Genomic DNA, 14,074 nt, shown 5'->3' on the forward strand with positions numbered 1-14,074 from the left:
ATTCGGACATTTACAGAGAAAAATAAATGGTAAAAAAAACACTCGTCACCACAGAACATCCATTCATCAGCACCCTTTAAGGCTGGATTCCCACCCAGACCTTTGATTGACTGAAAAAACACTTTTACTGGAGATTCCTTCAATCGAGACATTATTTTTTTTTAAAAATTAAGGAGCAGGCTGTCATCTACGTCGTTTTATAAAAACCCAGTCCTTTAAGTAGCTCTGTGAGTTTCCCTGGTGGACCCTACCATAAAAAGGTCGTGTTGGTCTTGACACTGCGTTACATTCCCATGTGACTGTATTAATGACACGACCACAACTATCTTAAAACAGACAGTGTAGTCTTTCAGCAGACGGTCTGCATCCAGATGCCACTGTACAGTACGTGAGCGAATTACATAAAAATCCTCATTACTTTTTCATAAAATTGGTCCTCATGTGGGAATCGAACCCACAACCCATGGTGTGGCAAGCCCAACCATTACTTACCCACCGACACACATCCCGCTATAGCAACTGTACCAGGGCAGGCCCAGCAGGCCGCGTACCAGGGCAGGCCCGTTACCAGGGCAGGCCCAGCCAGGCCCGTACCAGGCGGCAGGGCCCCGTACCAGGGCAGGCCAGGCAAGGCCCCGTACTCACAGGCAGCAGGGCCCGTACCAGGGCAGCCCCAGCAGACTGCACCAGGGCAGGCCCAGCAGACTGTACCAGGGCAGGACCCAACAGACTGTACCAGGGCAGGCCCAGCAGACCCGTACTAGGCAGGCCCAGCAGGCCCGTACCAGGGCCTGCTGGCCTTGGCCCTGGTACGGGCTGCCCTGGTACGGGCCTGCGTGGGGCCTGCCCTCTGGTACGGGCCTGCCCTGGTACGGGCCGCTGGGCCTGCCCTGGTACGCGGCCCTGGACGCTGCTGGGCTGCCCTGGTACAGTTGCTATAGCGGGATTGTGTGTCGGTGGACAGAATGGTTGGTGCTTGCCCACACCAGGGTTGTGGGTTCGATTCCCACAGAGGACCAAATGAAAAAGTAATGAGGATTTTTATGTATTCGCTCACTACTGTAAGTGGCTCTGATGAAGACCGTCTGCTGAAAGACTACACTGTCTGTTTTAGATAGTTGTGGTCGTGTCATTAATACAGGTCACATGGGAATGTAACGCAGTGTCAGACAACACCGACCTTTTATAGGTAGGGCGTCACCAGGGAAAACTCAGAGCCCTACTTAAAGGACTGGTTTTACGGACGTAGATGAAGCCTGCTCCTAATTTTAAAAAAAATAATTCTCAATGAAGGAATCCCAGTAAAAGTGTTTTTCAGTCAAATCAAGGTCTGGGAAACCAGCCTTAAAGGGGTGCTGATGACATGGATGTTCTGTGGTGACGAGGTTTTTTTACATTTATTTTTCTTCTCTGTAAAATGTCAATCCTGCTTCCCACTTAGCACCCTTCCCAACTAGCTCCCTCCCAACTAGCTCCTTCCCAACTAGCACCCTTCCAAACTACTCCCTTCCCAACTAGCACCCTTCCCAACCTAGCTCCCTTCCCAACTAGCTCCCTTTCCCAACTAGCACCCTTCCCAACTAGCACCCTTCCCAAAGCCCCTTCCCAACTAGCTCCCTCATAGCCCAACTAGCTCCCTTCCCAACTAGCTCCCTGCCCAACTAGCTCCCTTCCCAACTAGCTCCTTCCCAATGAGCCCTTCCCAACTAGCACCCTTCCCAAACTAGCTCCCTTCCAACTAGCACCCTTCCAACTAGCACCTCCCTAATAGTGCACTACTTTTGAGCGAGCCACTAGGACTTTGGGATGCAGACGATGTCTAACCCTAATGTCTTGTTTCTTTAACCCTTTCAGACGACAGGAGTATAGACGCTATACTCGTTTGGACACTTACTGTATGAATGACGTACGGAAGACCTCCTGATGCTGTGCTGCCTGTCGACCAGTACCCTGCTGTGACTTACACCTCAGTAGCGTATACCACAACAGTACCCTGCTGTAACTTTTTCCTCAGTGGCTAGTACCACACCAGTGCCTAACACCTCAGTGGCTAGGTACCACACCAGTGCCTAAACACCTCAGTGGCTAGGTAACACCTCTGGCTAGGTAACACCTCAGTGGCAGGTAACACCTCAGTGGCTAGGTAACACCTCAATGGCTAGGTAACACCCTCAGTGGCTAGGTAACCTCAGGATAAAACACCGTGCTAGGTACCACCTCAGTGGCTTACAGGTATACCACCTCAGTGGCTAGGTACCACCTCAAGTCAGCGCTGGCTAGTGGCTACCCACCTCAGTGGCTAGGTACCCAGTGGCTAGGTACCACCCAGTGGCTCCAGGTACCACACCAGTGGCTAGGTACCACACCCAAGTGGCTAGGTACCACACCAGTGGCTAGTACCACACCAGTGGCAGGTACCACACCAGTGGCTAGGTACCACACCAGTGGCTAGGTTACCCACACCAGTGGCTAGGTACCACACCAGTGGGCTAGGTACTAACATACTTACATTACTACGCTGTGTTTACACAGGAAGCCCAATTCTGATATTTTTCCACTACGCAGTCTTTTGAATGGGGCTGCCTGTGTAAGTTCTTGCATTTTCCTCCTAATGAACATGACCCTGATGTTTCCCTGTCCTCTCTCCGGACGTTTCCCTGTCCTCTCCTCCTGACGCTTTCCCCTGTCCTCTCTTCCTAATGAACATGACCCTGACGTTTCCCTGTCCTCTCTCCGACGTTTCCCTGTCCTCTCTTCCTAATGAACATGACTCTGATGTTTCCCTGTCCTCTCTCCTGACGTTTCCCTGTCCTCTCCTCCTGACGTTTCCCTGTCCTCTCTCCTAATGAACATGACCCTGACGTTTCCCTGTCCTTCTCCTGACATTTCCCTGTCCTCTCCTCCTGACGTGTTCCTTGCCCCTCCTTACGTTTCCCTGTCCTCTCCTCCTGACGTTTCCCTGTCCTCTCCTCCTGACGTTTCCCTGTTCCCTCTCCTCCTGACGTTTCCCTGTCCTCTCCTCCTGACGTTTCCCTGTCCTCTCCTCCGGACGTTTCCCTTGTCCTCTCTCCTAATGAACATGACCCTGATGTTTCCCTGCCTCTCCTCCTACGTTTCCCTGTCCTCTCCTGACGTTTCCCTGTCCTCTCCTCCTGACGTTTCCTGTCCTCTCCTCCTGACGTTTCCCTGTCTCCCTCCTGACGTTTCCCTGTCCTCTCCTCCTGACGTTTCCCTGTCCTCTCTCCTAACTGAACATGACTCTGATGTTTCCCTGTCCTCTCTCCGGACGTTCCTGCCTCTCCTCCTGACGTTTCCCTGTCCTCTCTCCTAATGAACATGACCCTGACGTTTCCCTGTCCTCTCTCCTGACGTTTCCCTGTCCTCTCTCCTAATGAACAGGACCCTGATGTTCCCTGTCCTCTCCTGAGTTCCCTGTCCTCTCCTCCTGACGTTTCCCTGTCCTCTCCTTCCTGACGTTTCCCTGTCCTCTCTCCTGATGAACATTGATTTTTAAAACCGGCGTCTGTGTGCTAGGCCACTTGGAGTAAACGGATACCAGAACAGCACTCTGGTCGTAGAGTGATGACAGACACAGAAGCCCTGTCTAGAGCTGTGTTCCAATACTCATAGTAACCACACTAACTGTCCTAATATGTGACGTAAATTGAGTATATATAATGCTTATTGGTCGCTATATGGATACAGTTAGTATCCAAACGTTCCCTGATGATTACTACATTCGCCAATATCAAGCAATGAAAACTATTTCTGTGCGTTTAGGGCCCATAATGCAATTCTCCAAAAACGGGCTGGCTTTACGTTTTCAGATTTGAAAGAAAATGGAGGAAAAATATTCAGCCGATACAAAGTTCATCTGCTTTAACTAATTATGACAAATGTTAAGAGAATGTTTTAGCAATGTAATAAACAAATTACTTTTCAAATAAGTTACGTTACACGTTATGTTGGGTGACAATTTGTTAGCTACGCTGTCCTTACGAACCACATAGCATATCATTACAGCAGTATGTACGACCGGTATGTTAGCTAGCTACGCTGTCCTTATGAACCACATAGCATATCATTACAGCAGTATGTACCGGTATGTTAGCTAGCTATGTAAAGTTAGTTGGCTACTAATACATCAAACTTGCCAGTATATTAACTATATGCTATCTAACTAACTACCCAACGTTTACTGACTTGATTATTCACGTCATTATTAGCTTAGCTAAGTGGTTTAGTCATGCGTTCTCAATGGACATGGTTAATGAAGTCATAAGATGTCTAGCTAGTAATTTGTTAGCTATGCTAACAAGCTATTAAGAAGTTGCATAGCAACAGCGTCACCCTCCGGTAGACGGGCCGAAGCGCTAGTACAATCAACTGAAAGGAGACCGTTAGTTTACAGTTTACTAAAATGAACTAATAGTATGTAGTGTATGTACTCAGTAAGTATACAGTATGTTACTATGGGTATTCGTACAAAGCTTTGTAGCTTAGTTTAATGATGAAACAGAGTCTGTGTACAGAGGGGAAACGGGATAAAATAAATGTAATTACTACAATGTAAATCCCATTAACAATATTACATTAATGTCAGCAATCTCAAAACTTAATTTACAATAAGAGAAAAATGACACACTATAATTCCTCTCAGGAGAATTCACATTGCAGTTACCAACTGGTAGGCTTTGTATAAAATGGTAAGAGAACTGGTGAAGAACGTTACCCCTTCATCAAACAAATGTCTTGTTGCCGTGGTGAATAACAAGTGGTTGCCACGGTGAATAATTCAATAATAATTGATAGGACATATAAAAGGAAACGTCAAAGAGTTTACCGGAATCTCTAAATGGAAATACTGGCAGATCAATAAAATGTCCTTGTAGATCTAATTACATTTAGAGTATTCTAAATTCAAATCGAAGGGGCTTTTACACACTGTTTCCCTGCCCTCTCCTCTCTCCTGATGTTGTTCTCTCCTCTCTCCTGATGTTGTCCTCTCTCCTGATGTTGTCCGCTCCTGATGTTGTCCGCTCCTGATGTTGTCCCTGTCTTCTCCTCTCTCCCGATGTGCCCCTGATGTGTCCCTGACCTCTCCTCTCTCCGTAGTGTCTGTGCTGCAATCCATCCTGTCCACAGATGCCTGTAAGACTGGGATGCCCACTGTTGCACAACTGCTGCAGACACCGTGAGTAGAGTACATTTCAACAGCCCATCAGTGAGAAGATCACATCATAGCCTACCACTGAATAAGTCATCACTTTATCGCCTTTGTAGATAAGTAACGTGCGTCGCTTGTGTGTTATCTTTGAAAACGGTCAATAATGAAGTGTGTCTCTCTCGCTTTCTCACACTCTCTGTCCTGGTAGGCTGTTCAGCGACGTGCTGCTGTTTCACTCAGAGAAACTCCAGTTCAAGATCCCCAACAAATTAAGAGACGCCTTGAAAACTGCCAAAGAGTGCATGGAAAAGCGACTCCAAGAAGAGCAGAAAACGGTTGGTATATTTACTCCTTACAGCCAGTTTCCTGGAGCCAGACTGGAGCCAGATAAGATGGATAGATGGATAGTTTCCTGGAGCCAGAAAAGCTGTGATGGCTGGCTGGCTGGCTGGCTGGCTGGCTGGCTGGCTGGCTGGGTGGATGGGTGGAAGAAAGGAACGATTGATGGATTGATTGATTGGTGTTTGATCATCTCCTCAGAACCAGCAGCACAGGAGGCTGACCAGAGCTCAGTCCCACCACGGCTCAGAGGAGGAGAAGAGGAGGAGGAAGATACTGGCTAGAAAGGTAGAGAACACCATCACAGACTCGGGCACACCCGCACAGACGTTATGTTCCAGTGTGGTACCAGTCCATGTATTCTAGATAAGTATGGTACCAGTCCATTCTTATCTTTAGTGACTTAGATGGTTCCTGTGTGTACCAGTCCATGTATCGTTCTGTATGGTACCAGTCCATATATCTAGATACGTATGTTCCTGTGTGGTACCAGTCCATGTATCTAGATAAGTATGGTTCCTGTGTGGTACCAGTCCATGTATCTAGATAAGTATGGTTCCTGTGTGGTACCAGTCCATGTATCTAGGTACGTATGGTTCCTGTGTGGTACAGTCCATGTATGTTCCTGTATGACCAGTCCATATATCAGATACGTATGGTCCTGTGTGTACCAGTCATATATCTATAACGTTAGTTCCTGTATTGTACCAGTCCATGTATCTAGATGCGTATGGTTCTCGTGTGGTACCAGTCCATATATCTAGATACGTATGGTTCCTGTGTGTACCAGTCCATATCTAGATGCGTATGGTTCCTGTGTGGTACCAGTGCCATGGATCTTCCTGTGTGGTACCAGTCCAATATCTAGATACGTATTGAATCATCTTTAAAACGGAACGAAGCAGATCCCTAGCACACACACACGATTCATTATCATTTGTAGCAGAATTGTCATTGATAGAAATATGTTTGTTTGTTTGTAGAAGTCCAGACAGTCGGCCTATGAGAACGAGGAGGATCATTCTGTGAAGTACAACAACAACTCTGGTATGTCATCAGCACTGTGTTTAAATAGACTGTGAATATACTCCTGCTGAGTGCTCAAACAGAATGTATTAACTCTTTATTAAAGACTAAAATGTGAACTGTGTTTTTCAATGTGGCTAAAGCATCTCTAGTGGAGGCTGCAAGGTAATAACATGTACAGCAGGCTCTCTAACCCTGTTCCTGAAGAGCTACCCTCCTATAGGTTAACTACAACCCTGTTCCTGGAGAGCTACCCTCCTATAGGTTAACTCCAACCCTGTTCCTGAAGAGCTACCCTCCTATATGTAACTCCAACCCTGTTCCTGGAGAGATACCCTCCTATAGGTTAACTCCAACCCTGTTCCTGGAGAGATACCCTCCTGTAGGTTATACATCCATCCCTGTTCCTGGAGAGCTACCTCCTATAGGTTAACTCCAACCCTGTTCCTGGAGAGCTACCCTCCTATAGGTTAACTCCAACCCGTTCCTGGAGAGCTACCCTCCAATAGGTTAACTCCAACCCTGTTCCTGGAGAGATACCCTCTATAGGTCTTAACTCCATCCCTGTTCCTGGAGAGATACCCTCCTATAGGTTAACTCCAACCCTGTTCCTGAAGAGCTACCCTCCTATAGGTTAACTCCAACCCTTTCCTGGAGAGAGACACTCCTGTAGGTTTTAACTCCATCCCTGTTCCTGGAGAGATACCCTCCTATAGGTTAACTTCAACCCTGTTCCTTGGAGAGCTACCCTCCTGTAGGTTTTACTCCAACCCTGTTTCCTGGAGAGCTACCCTCCTGTAGGTTTTAACTCCAACCCTGTTCCTGGAGAGATACCCTCCTGTAGGTTTTAACTCCAACCCTGTTCCTGGAGAGCTACCCTCCTGTAGGTTTTAACTTCAACCCTAATCTAGTACACCTAATTCTAATAATCAGCTGCTTGATAAACTGAATCAGGTCAGTTACAACTGGGGTTGGAGTTAAAACCTACAGGAGGATATCTCTCCAGGAACAGGGTTGGAGTTAAAACCTACAGGAGGGTATCTCTCCAGGAACAGGGTTGAAGAGACCCCTGACTTAGGTAGTTATATAGTACTATAGTTTTGGGTTTTAACATTAGAAAATGTCCATACACATGGATGACATAGCAGCTTTGTTTACCCTGGCAACACTGACATGGCAACACTGTTTTCAATGCAATGCTGGCGGGCGGGCTGGCTGGCTGGCGGATTGACTTGCGGACTGACTGGCGGACTGACTGGCGGACTGACTGACTGACTGACTGACTGACTGACTGGCGGACTGGCGGACTGACTGACTGACTGGTGGACTGACTGGCAGACTGATCGGATGTCTATCTTCCTGTCTTTAGGTTCAGGAGCCAGCTCCCCACCGACCTCTCCCTCCTCCCCCACCCCTCCTCACACTACAGGTAGGTACCAACTATATTAACATGAAGATATGCAGCTTTTAGTAACTAATCAGCCTGTTATGTTAAACAGTGTTTTCCAGTAGCGCCGGCTGGCGGCTAATCAGCCTGTTACGCACTCATTTTCAGCCGGATATTTTCCACTTCATATTAACTAGGCTACTTTTCATTTAAAGGTTTTCTATTTACTTGTCCGTCGAGCCTTCTCCCACTAGAATGAACGATATGCGTCTTCTAGCGATTTGATAGGACAAGGCGCCTGTCAGTCACAAAGCCATGACAGGGAAACGCAACAGAGAGGAAGAGGCAAAGCGAGAGGTTTCACTCTCACCAAAATCTGTCCGATGCGTTTCTAGGAGCTTATTGTAGGCTATTTACTGGGTTTTAATTGACAACTGAACAGCAAGTGTTGACTGGTTTTATAAAAGGTGTTGAAGTTACTGACTAAAGTCGATCTACTATAAATCCGTTTTGCCATTCATAAATCATTCCAACGTGAATCATACAGTGCCTTCAGAAAGTATTCACACTCCTTGACATTTTCCTTTATTTTTTGTTGTTACAAATGGTTGACAAAAATGACAATTAATCCATCTACATAAAATACTCTGTCAAAGTAGAAGAATAATTCAAACTTTTGTAATTTTATTAAAATTATATACTAATATCTTGATTAGATGATAAGTATTCAACCTCCGAAGTCAATACATGTTAGAATCACCTTTGGCAGCCATGACAGCTGTGAGTCGTTCTGGGCAAGTCTCAAAGAGCTTTGCACGGCTGGATTGTACAAGATTAGCATACTTTTGGGGGGTTTTGTTCTTCAAGCTCTGTCATATTGGTTATTAATCATTGCTAGACAGCTTCCAATTGGCTTATTCATCCCCCCTCCTCTCCCCTGTAACTATTGTCCAGGTTGTTGCTGTAAATGAGAACGTGTTCTCAGTCAATTTACCTGGTAAAATAAGGGTTTGGGGGGGAAAAATTGCAATTTTCAGGTTTTCAAGCCAATTTAAGTCAAAACTGTAACTAAGCCTCTTGGGAACATTCTATGTCGTCTTGGTAAGCAACTCCAGTGTAGATTTGGCCTTGTGTTTTAGGTTATTGTCCTGCTGAAAGGTGAATTCATCTGCCAGTGTCTGGTGAAAAGCAGACTGAACCCGGTTTTCCTCTAGGATTTTGCCTGTGCTTAGCTCCATTCCCTTTTTATTTAAAAAAACTCCCTAGTCCTTAACGATGACAAGCATACCCATAACATGATGCAGCCGCCACCATGCTTGAAAATATGAAGTGGTACTCAGTGATGTGTTTTATTGGATTTGCCCCAAACATAATGATTTGTATTCAGAACATAAAGGATTTCTTTGCCACATTTTTTGCAGAATTACTTAAGTGCCTTGTTGCAAACAGGATGCATGTTCTGGAATATTTTTTATTCTGTACAGGCTTCCTCCTTTTCACTCTGTCATTTAGGTTATATTGTGGACTAACTTCAGTGTTGATCCATCCTCAGTTTTCTCCTGTCACAGCCATTAAACTCTAACTCTTTTTTTTTTAAGTCACCATTGGCCTCATGGTGAAATCCCTGAGCGGTTTCCTTCCTCTCCGGCAACTGAGTTAGGAAGGACCCCTGTATCTTTGTAGTGACTGGGTATATTGATACACCATACAAAGTGTAATTAATAACTTCACCATGCTCAAAGGGATTTTTTATTTTTTTTATTCATCTACCAATAGGTGCCCTCCTTTTTTGCGAGGCATTGGAAAACTTCCCTGGTCATTATGTTTTGAAATTCACTGCTCGACAGAGGGATCTTACAGAACATTGTTCAGAGATGAGGTAGTCATTAAAATATCCCATTAAACACTATTATTGGACTTGTTTAGCAAATGTCTAAATGCACTGTATGTCCATGGTATCACTCTCTGACAAGTAAACCAAAATATTCCCTTTCCTAGGATGTTGAGGCTTGACAGACAATGACACCAAAGTGAGTGACTCTCTTGTCTCGTCAGCCAGTGTAGCCTACCGAATGGCGTCGGTGAGAGAAATGTTTATTTGGCTCCCTAATTTGCGTAAGCTACTGGTAGGCCTTGGCTTTTTGGCTATTATTTGCAGATAAGCGATGAAAACATTCGATGAAGATGGCGTATCATCACTGTAGGGAACAATAGGTAGAGGAGAGCCTCATTCTGGTCCAAATTTGATCACTGGGGCCCTCGTGGAATCCAGGCATTAAAAACTGAATTCAACAATATTCAACCTTAGTGGGATATTTTATAAAATGTATTGATTTGCCCAAGTTTATCATAAGACATGAACAGAATGCATCAGTAATTCATATTTCCTGCCACTTTATGAGGAGGCAACAAGAATGTGTGTGTGTGCTCGTTAGCGATGATGCTAATGAAAACAGTCTTCTGGTACTCTATGGTAGATACCAGACCCTCCGGTTCACACAGACTTAACTCTATGGTAGATACCAAGACCCTCCGGTTCACAAAGACTAGTAACTCTAATGGTAAATCACCAGACCCTCTCGGTTTCACAACAGATACAACTCTATGGGTAGAATTACCAGAAGCCCTCCGGTTCCAGAGACTATAACTCTATGCGTAATTACCAGCGACCCTCCGTCTCACAACGAGACTATAACTCTATGGTAGATACAAACAGACCCTCCGGTTCACACAGACTATAACTCTATGGTAGAATACCAGACCCTCCGGTTCAACCACAGACGTATACCTCTATGGTAAGATACCAGATCCTCAGGTTCACACAGACTAAATCGATGGTAAATACCAGATCCTCAGGTTCACACCAAGACTATAACTCTATGGTTAAATACCAATCCTCGGTCAACATAGACTATAACCTCTAGAGATACCAGACCCTCCGTCACACAACTATAACTCTATGTAGATACCAGACCTCCCGTTCACCACAGACTATAACCTCTATGGTAAATACCAATCCTCAGCGTTCACATAGACTATAACTCTATGTAGATACCAGAACCCTCCGTTCACACAGAACTATAACTCTATGTAATACCAGACCCTCCGTGCACAACCATAACTCACATGACTATAACTCTATGGTAAATACCAGATCCTCAGGTTCACACAGACTATAACTCTGGCAGTTTTGAAATCAGTCCACACCCTGCCCATTTGATACTGATGGAAGTAACAGTTCCTCCTCAGTGATGTGCATGAGGTGTGTGTTGTAACCATGTCTTAGCAGTGTTTTCCGTATGGTGGGGCTCCCCCTTGTGGTAAGACAGAGGCATTATAATGGTAATAGAGAATAGGTAGTCCGTAGTATTAGATGAAGCACTGGTACAGAGAGGCAGTTTTGAGACTTTTTTTTTTTTATATATATATATGATTTCATGATGTCTTGAGTACTATCAAAGAGTATGATCATGTTATTGCCTGTGATTTTATAAGGAAGATTGTATTTGTAAGTATGCATATTGGTGTATATACTTTTTTTTCAACAACCATTCTGTATATTAGACTAGTAAGGCTATTTAGTTTTTAGCTGGTAAAAACTGACTGGTCACTTGAATGTTAATTTTAATTTATTTTTTATGATGTTGTCCTCATATCATCATGTGATTTACTATTGTCGATGGACCATCTGAGTAGTTATTCTCATCATACTTCAACGGCTCTCTTCTTGTTTATATACTTTTTCATTCATTTTCCACTCAGCTAATCAATAATCACACCACACTGTAAATAATGAACATTAGTTTTGATTAACAGTAGTGTTGATTGTACTCCTCAAGGTACTGATGACCAATAACAGTAATTAATCTGCCTCTCTTTTCCTCCCTTTGCTGTCTGTCTGCCAAGTAGAGCATGCATCATTTTGAACATGTGTGGGGTAAAGTAATTCAATAATTCTTATATGTTTGTAAAGCTGTAGTCGACCCTGAATCACAGCAAGTACACTACAATACAGTACTCTGTACTACTGTAGTTAGGCTTGTCTCCATAGTCGAAGTATGGAATGACACTGCTCAGAGAGAACGAGATGAAACAAATACTAATGGAGAAACACACATTGTTTTGCAGGATCCACGTATCTTAATTATGGAAATATTTTAGAGCTTTATATTATAGAACCTATTCTAGATGACAATCTTAACAGAGTAAATTACAAATCCAACGCGATTATATCAGTTTTATAATAGTGAGATGTCCGTTTTTAAAATGGTGGGGTGTCGTCCGTTTTTAAATTGACGTGGTGTCGTCCGTTTGAAATTGGAGGGGTGTCGTCTGTTTGGAAATGGTGCCGGGCGTCGTCCGTTTTGGGAAATGGTGCCGGGCGTCGTCCGTTTGGAAATGGTGTCGGGCGTCGTCCGTTTGGAAATGGTGCCGGGCGTCGTCCGTTTGGAAATGGTGCCGGGCGTCGTCCGTTTGGGAAATGGTGCCTAGAGGGTAGGGTGGGCCATTTGGGTATGCCCTTATGAGCAAGTCTCATCTTCCCTCCGGACGTCAGAACATTCAAAGAGGGGTGTACGTGCGGAAGATATGGCTCTGCTTACAATGTTGACTTTTGAAATTGGTGTTCTACTATAGGGGGATATCGTAGGGTCCGTTACATTTCCATACATTTTCCAGGAATATTTGGTAGACCTAATAACAATAACTAATTGACGTTACGATGCCGTCACCACGGCAAATTGCTGCATTAAGCCCTCTGTAAAGGGAGAGAAAAATGGCATCTGTTACAACAGCGTTCTAGAAGCCCATCACATTTAGGGCCGCAAAACACGTTCTAGAGCCCATCACATTTAGGGCCGCCAACACGTTCCAGACCCATCACGGGTTGTTAGGGCCCCGCTCGCGTCCCTGCAACACGTTCTAAGAGCCCCATCCACATTTGGGCCTTTTGTGTCGGAGAACCAGTTCTTAAGGGTGCCAGAGGCCCATCAGCATTTAGGGCCGCAACACTGAGGCGTCGGGTTCCGGACCGCATCAACATTAGGGCCTGGCTAAGCGGAGGCAGATTCTATGGTGAGGCCCCACACGTTTAGGGCCGCAACACGGGCGAGGGAGGCCACTCGAGCAGTTTAGCGTCGCGGTGCCGGGCATAACAACGTTTCTATGGGCATAAGAGAGCCCTAGTGCGACTATTCTTGTAGCGCGTCGCTAAAAGCACGTTCTTGGTGAGGGCCCACAGCATTTAGGGGTGCAACACGTTTCTATGAGCCCATCACATTTAGGGGCCACGCAACACGTTCTAGAGCCCATCACCAATTTTAGGGGCCGGCGCAACAACGTTCGGAAGCTAGTCGGTTCGAGCCAATTCACAATTTGGGTCGCGAACACCGTTCTAGTGAGCCGGCATAACATTAAGTGGTCTTTGTGCGGAAAACACAAGCTTGGTTCCAGGTTGGGGTGTGTCTTATGCAGCACACATTCTAACTGTTTCTCACCAAAGCCTTGGCGCAACAGCGTCTCACAGGAGCCAATTCTATCTGTGTTAGCGTGGATCACTAAAACGTCAAAATATTAGTAGTTACAAGTTTAATTAAGAGGCACGTATTGTTGGCACTTAACATGTTCAATGAGCAATTCACCGTTTAGGCGCTCGGACAACTACGTCTAAGGTTTGCCTTTGGCTCTGCTTGGGATGCCACAGATGCACGTTTGGGCCGCAACACGTGTCTAGAAGCCCATCAGAGGCTGTATCTTAGCTGCGGTGCGCCAACGACGTTCTATTAAAGAGCCAAATCAGCATTTAAGGGGATCGCGCGTCACAACACTTCAAAGCTTCAGCAAATGAATGCCAACAAACATTTAGAACGCGAGTACTCTTTACGGTGGCTTATTATAGCGTTCTAGAGCAAATCACGTCTCACTTTTGTGGGGGGGCGAGCTCTTATTTCACGTTCTAAGTTGGAGCCTAAATCCACATTAGTTTGGATATTGTCGCAGCGCAACACGTTCTAGCTCCACAAGAATGTGTTGCCAATCACTACGTTAGGGCCGCAATCCACACGTTTCAATAACCCGAGGCTGCATCCACGTTTAAGGCAGACGCTCAAACACCTGCGCCTGGGCAACAGCGTTCTAGAGCCAGATTTCTAAGGATT

General features: G+C 45.4%; 1 protein-coding gene across 1 annotated transcript in view; it reads left to right on the forward strand.

Moving 5' to 3' along the window:
- The window catches only part of pxk (PX domain containing serine/threonine kinase), a 48,518-nt gene extending 38,080 nt beyond the window's left edge, over positions 1–10,438 (forward strand). Inside the window, 8 exon segments of the mRNA XM_070440391.1 lie at positions 517–948; positions 1,870–1,897; positions 1,900–1,966; positions 5,108–5,194; positions 5,376–5,502; positions 5,708–5,794; positions 6,490–6,553; positions 7,902–10,438. Coding sequence (XP_070296492.1) covers positions 517–948; positions 1,870–1,897; positions 1,900–1,966; positions 5,108–5,194; positions 5,376–5,502; positions 5,708–5,794; positions 6,490–6,553; positions 7,902–7,981 — 972 coding nt within the window. The 3' untranslated portion in view covers positions 7,982–10,438.
- Positions 10,439–14,074: the final 3,636 nt, after the last annotated feature.

The sequence above is a fragment of the Salvelinus sp. IW2-2015 genome, unplaced genomic scaffold (genome assembly GCF_002910315.2).
Source record: "Salvelinus sp. IW2-2015 unplaced genomic scaffold, ASM291031v2 Un_scaffold2502, whole genome shotgun sequence".
Taxonomy (NCBI): Eukaryota; Metazoa; Chordata; class Actinopteri; order Salmoniformes; family Salmonidae; genus Salvelinus; species Salvelinus sp. IW2-2015.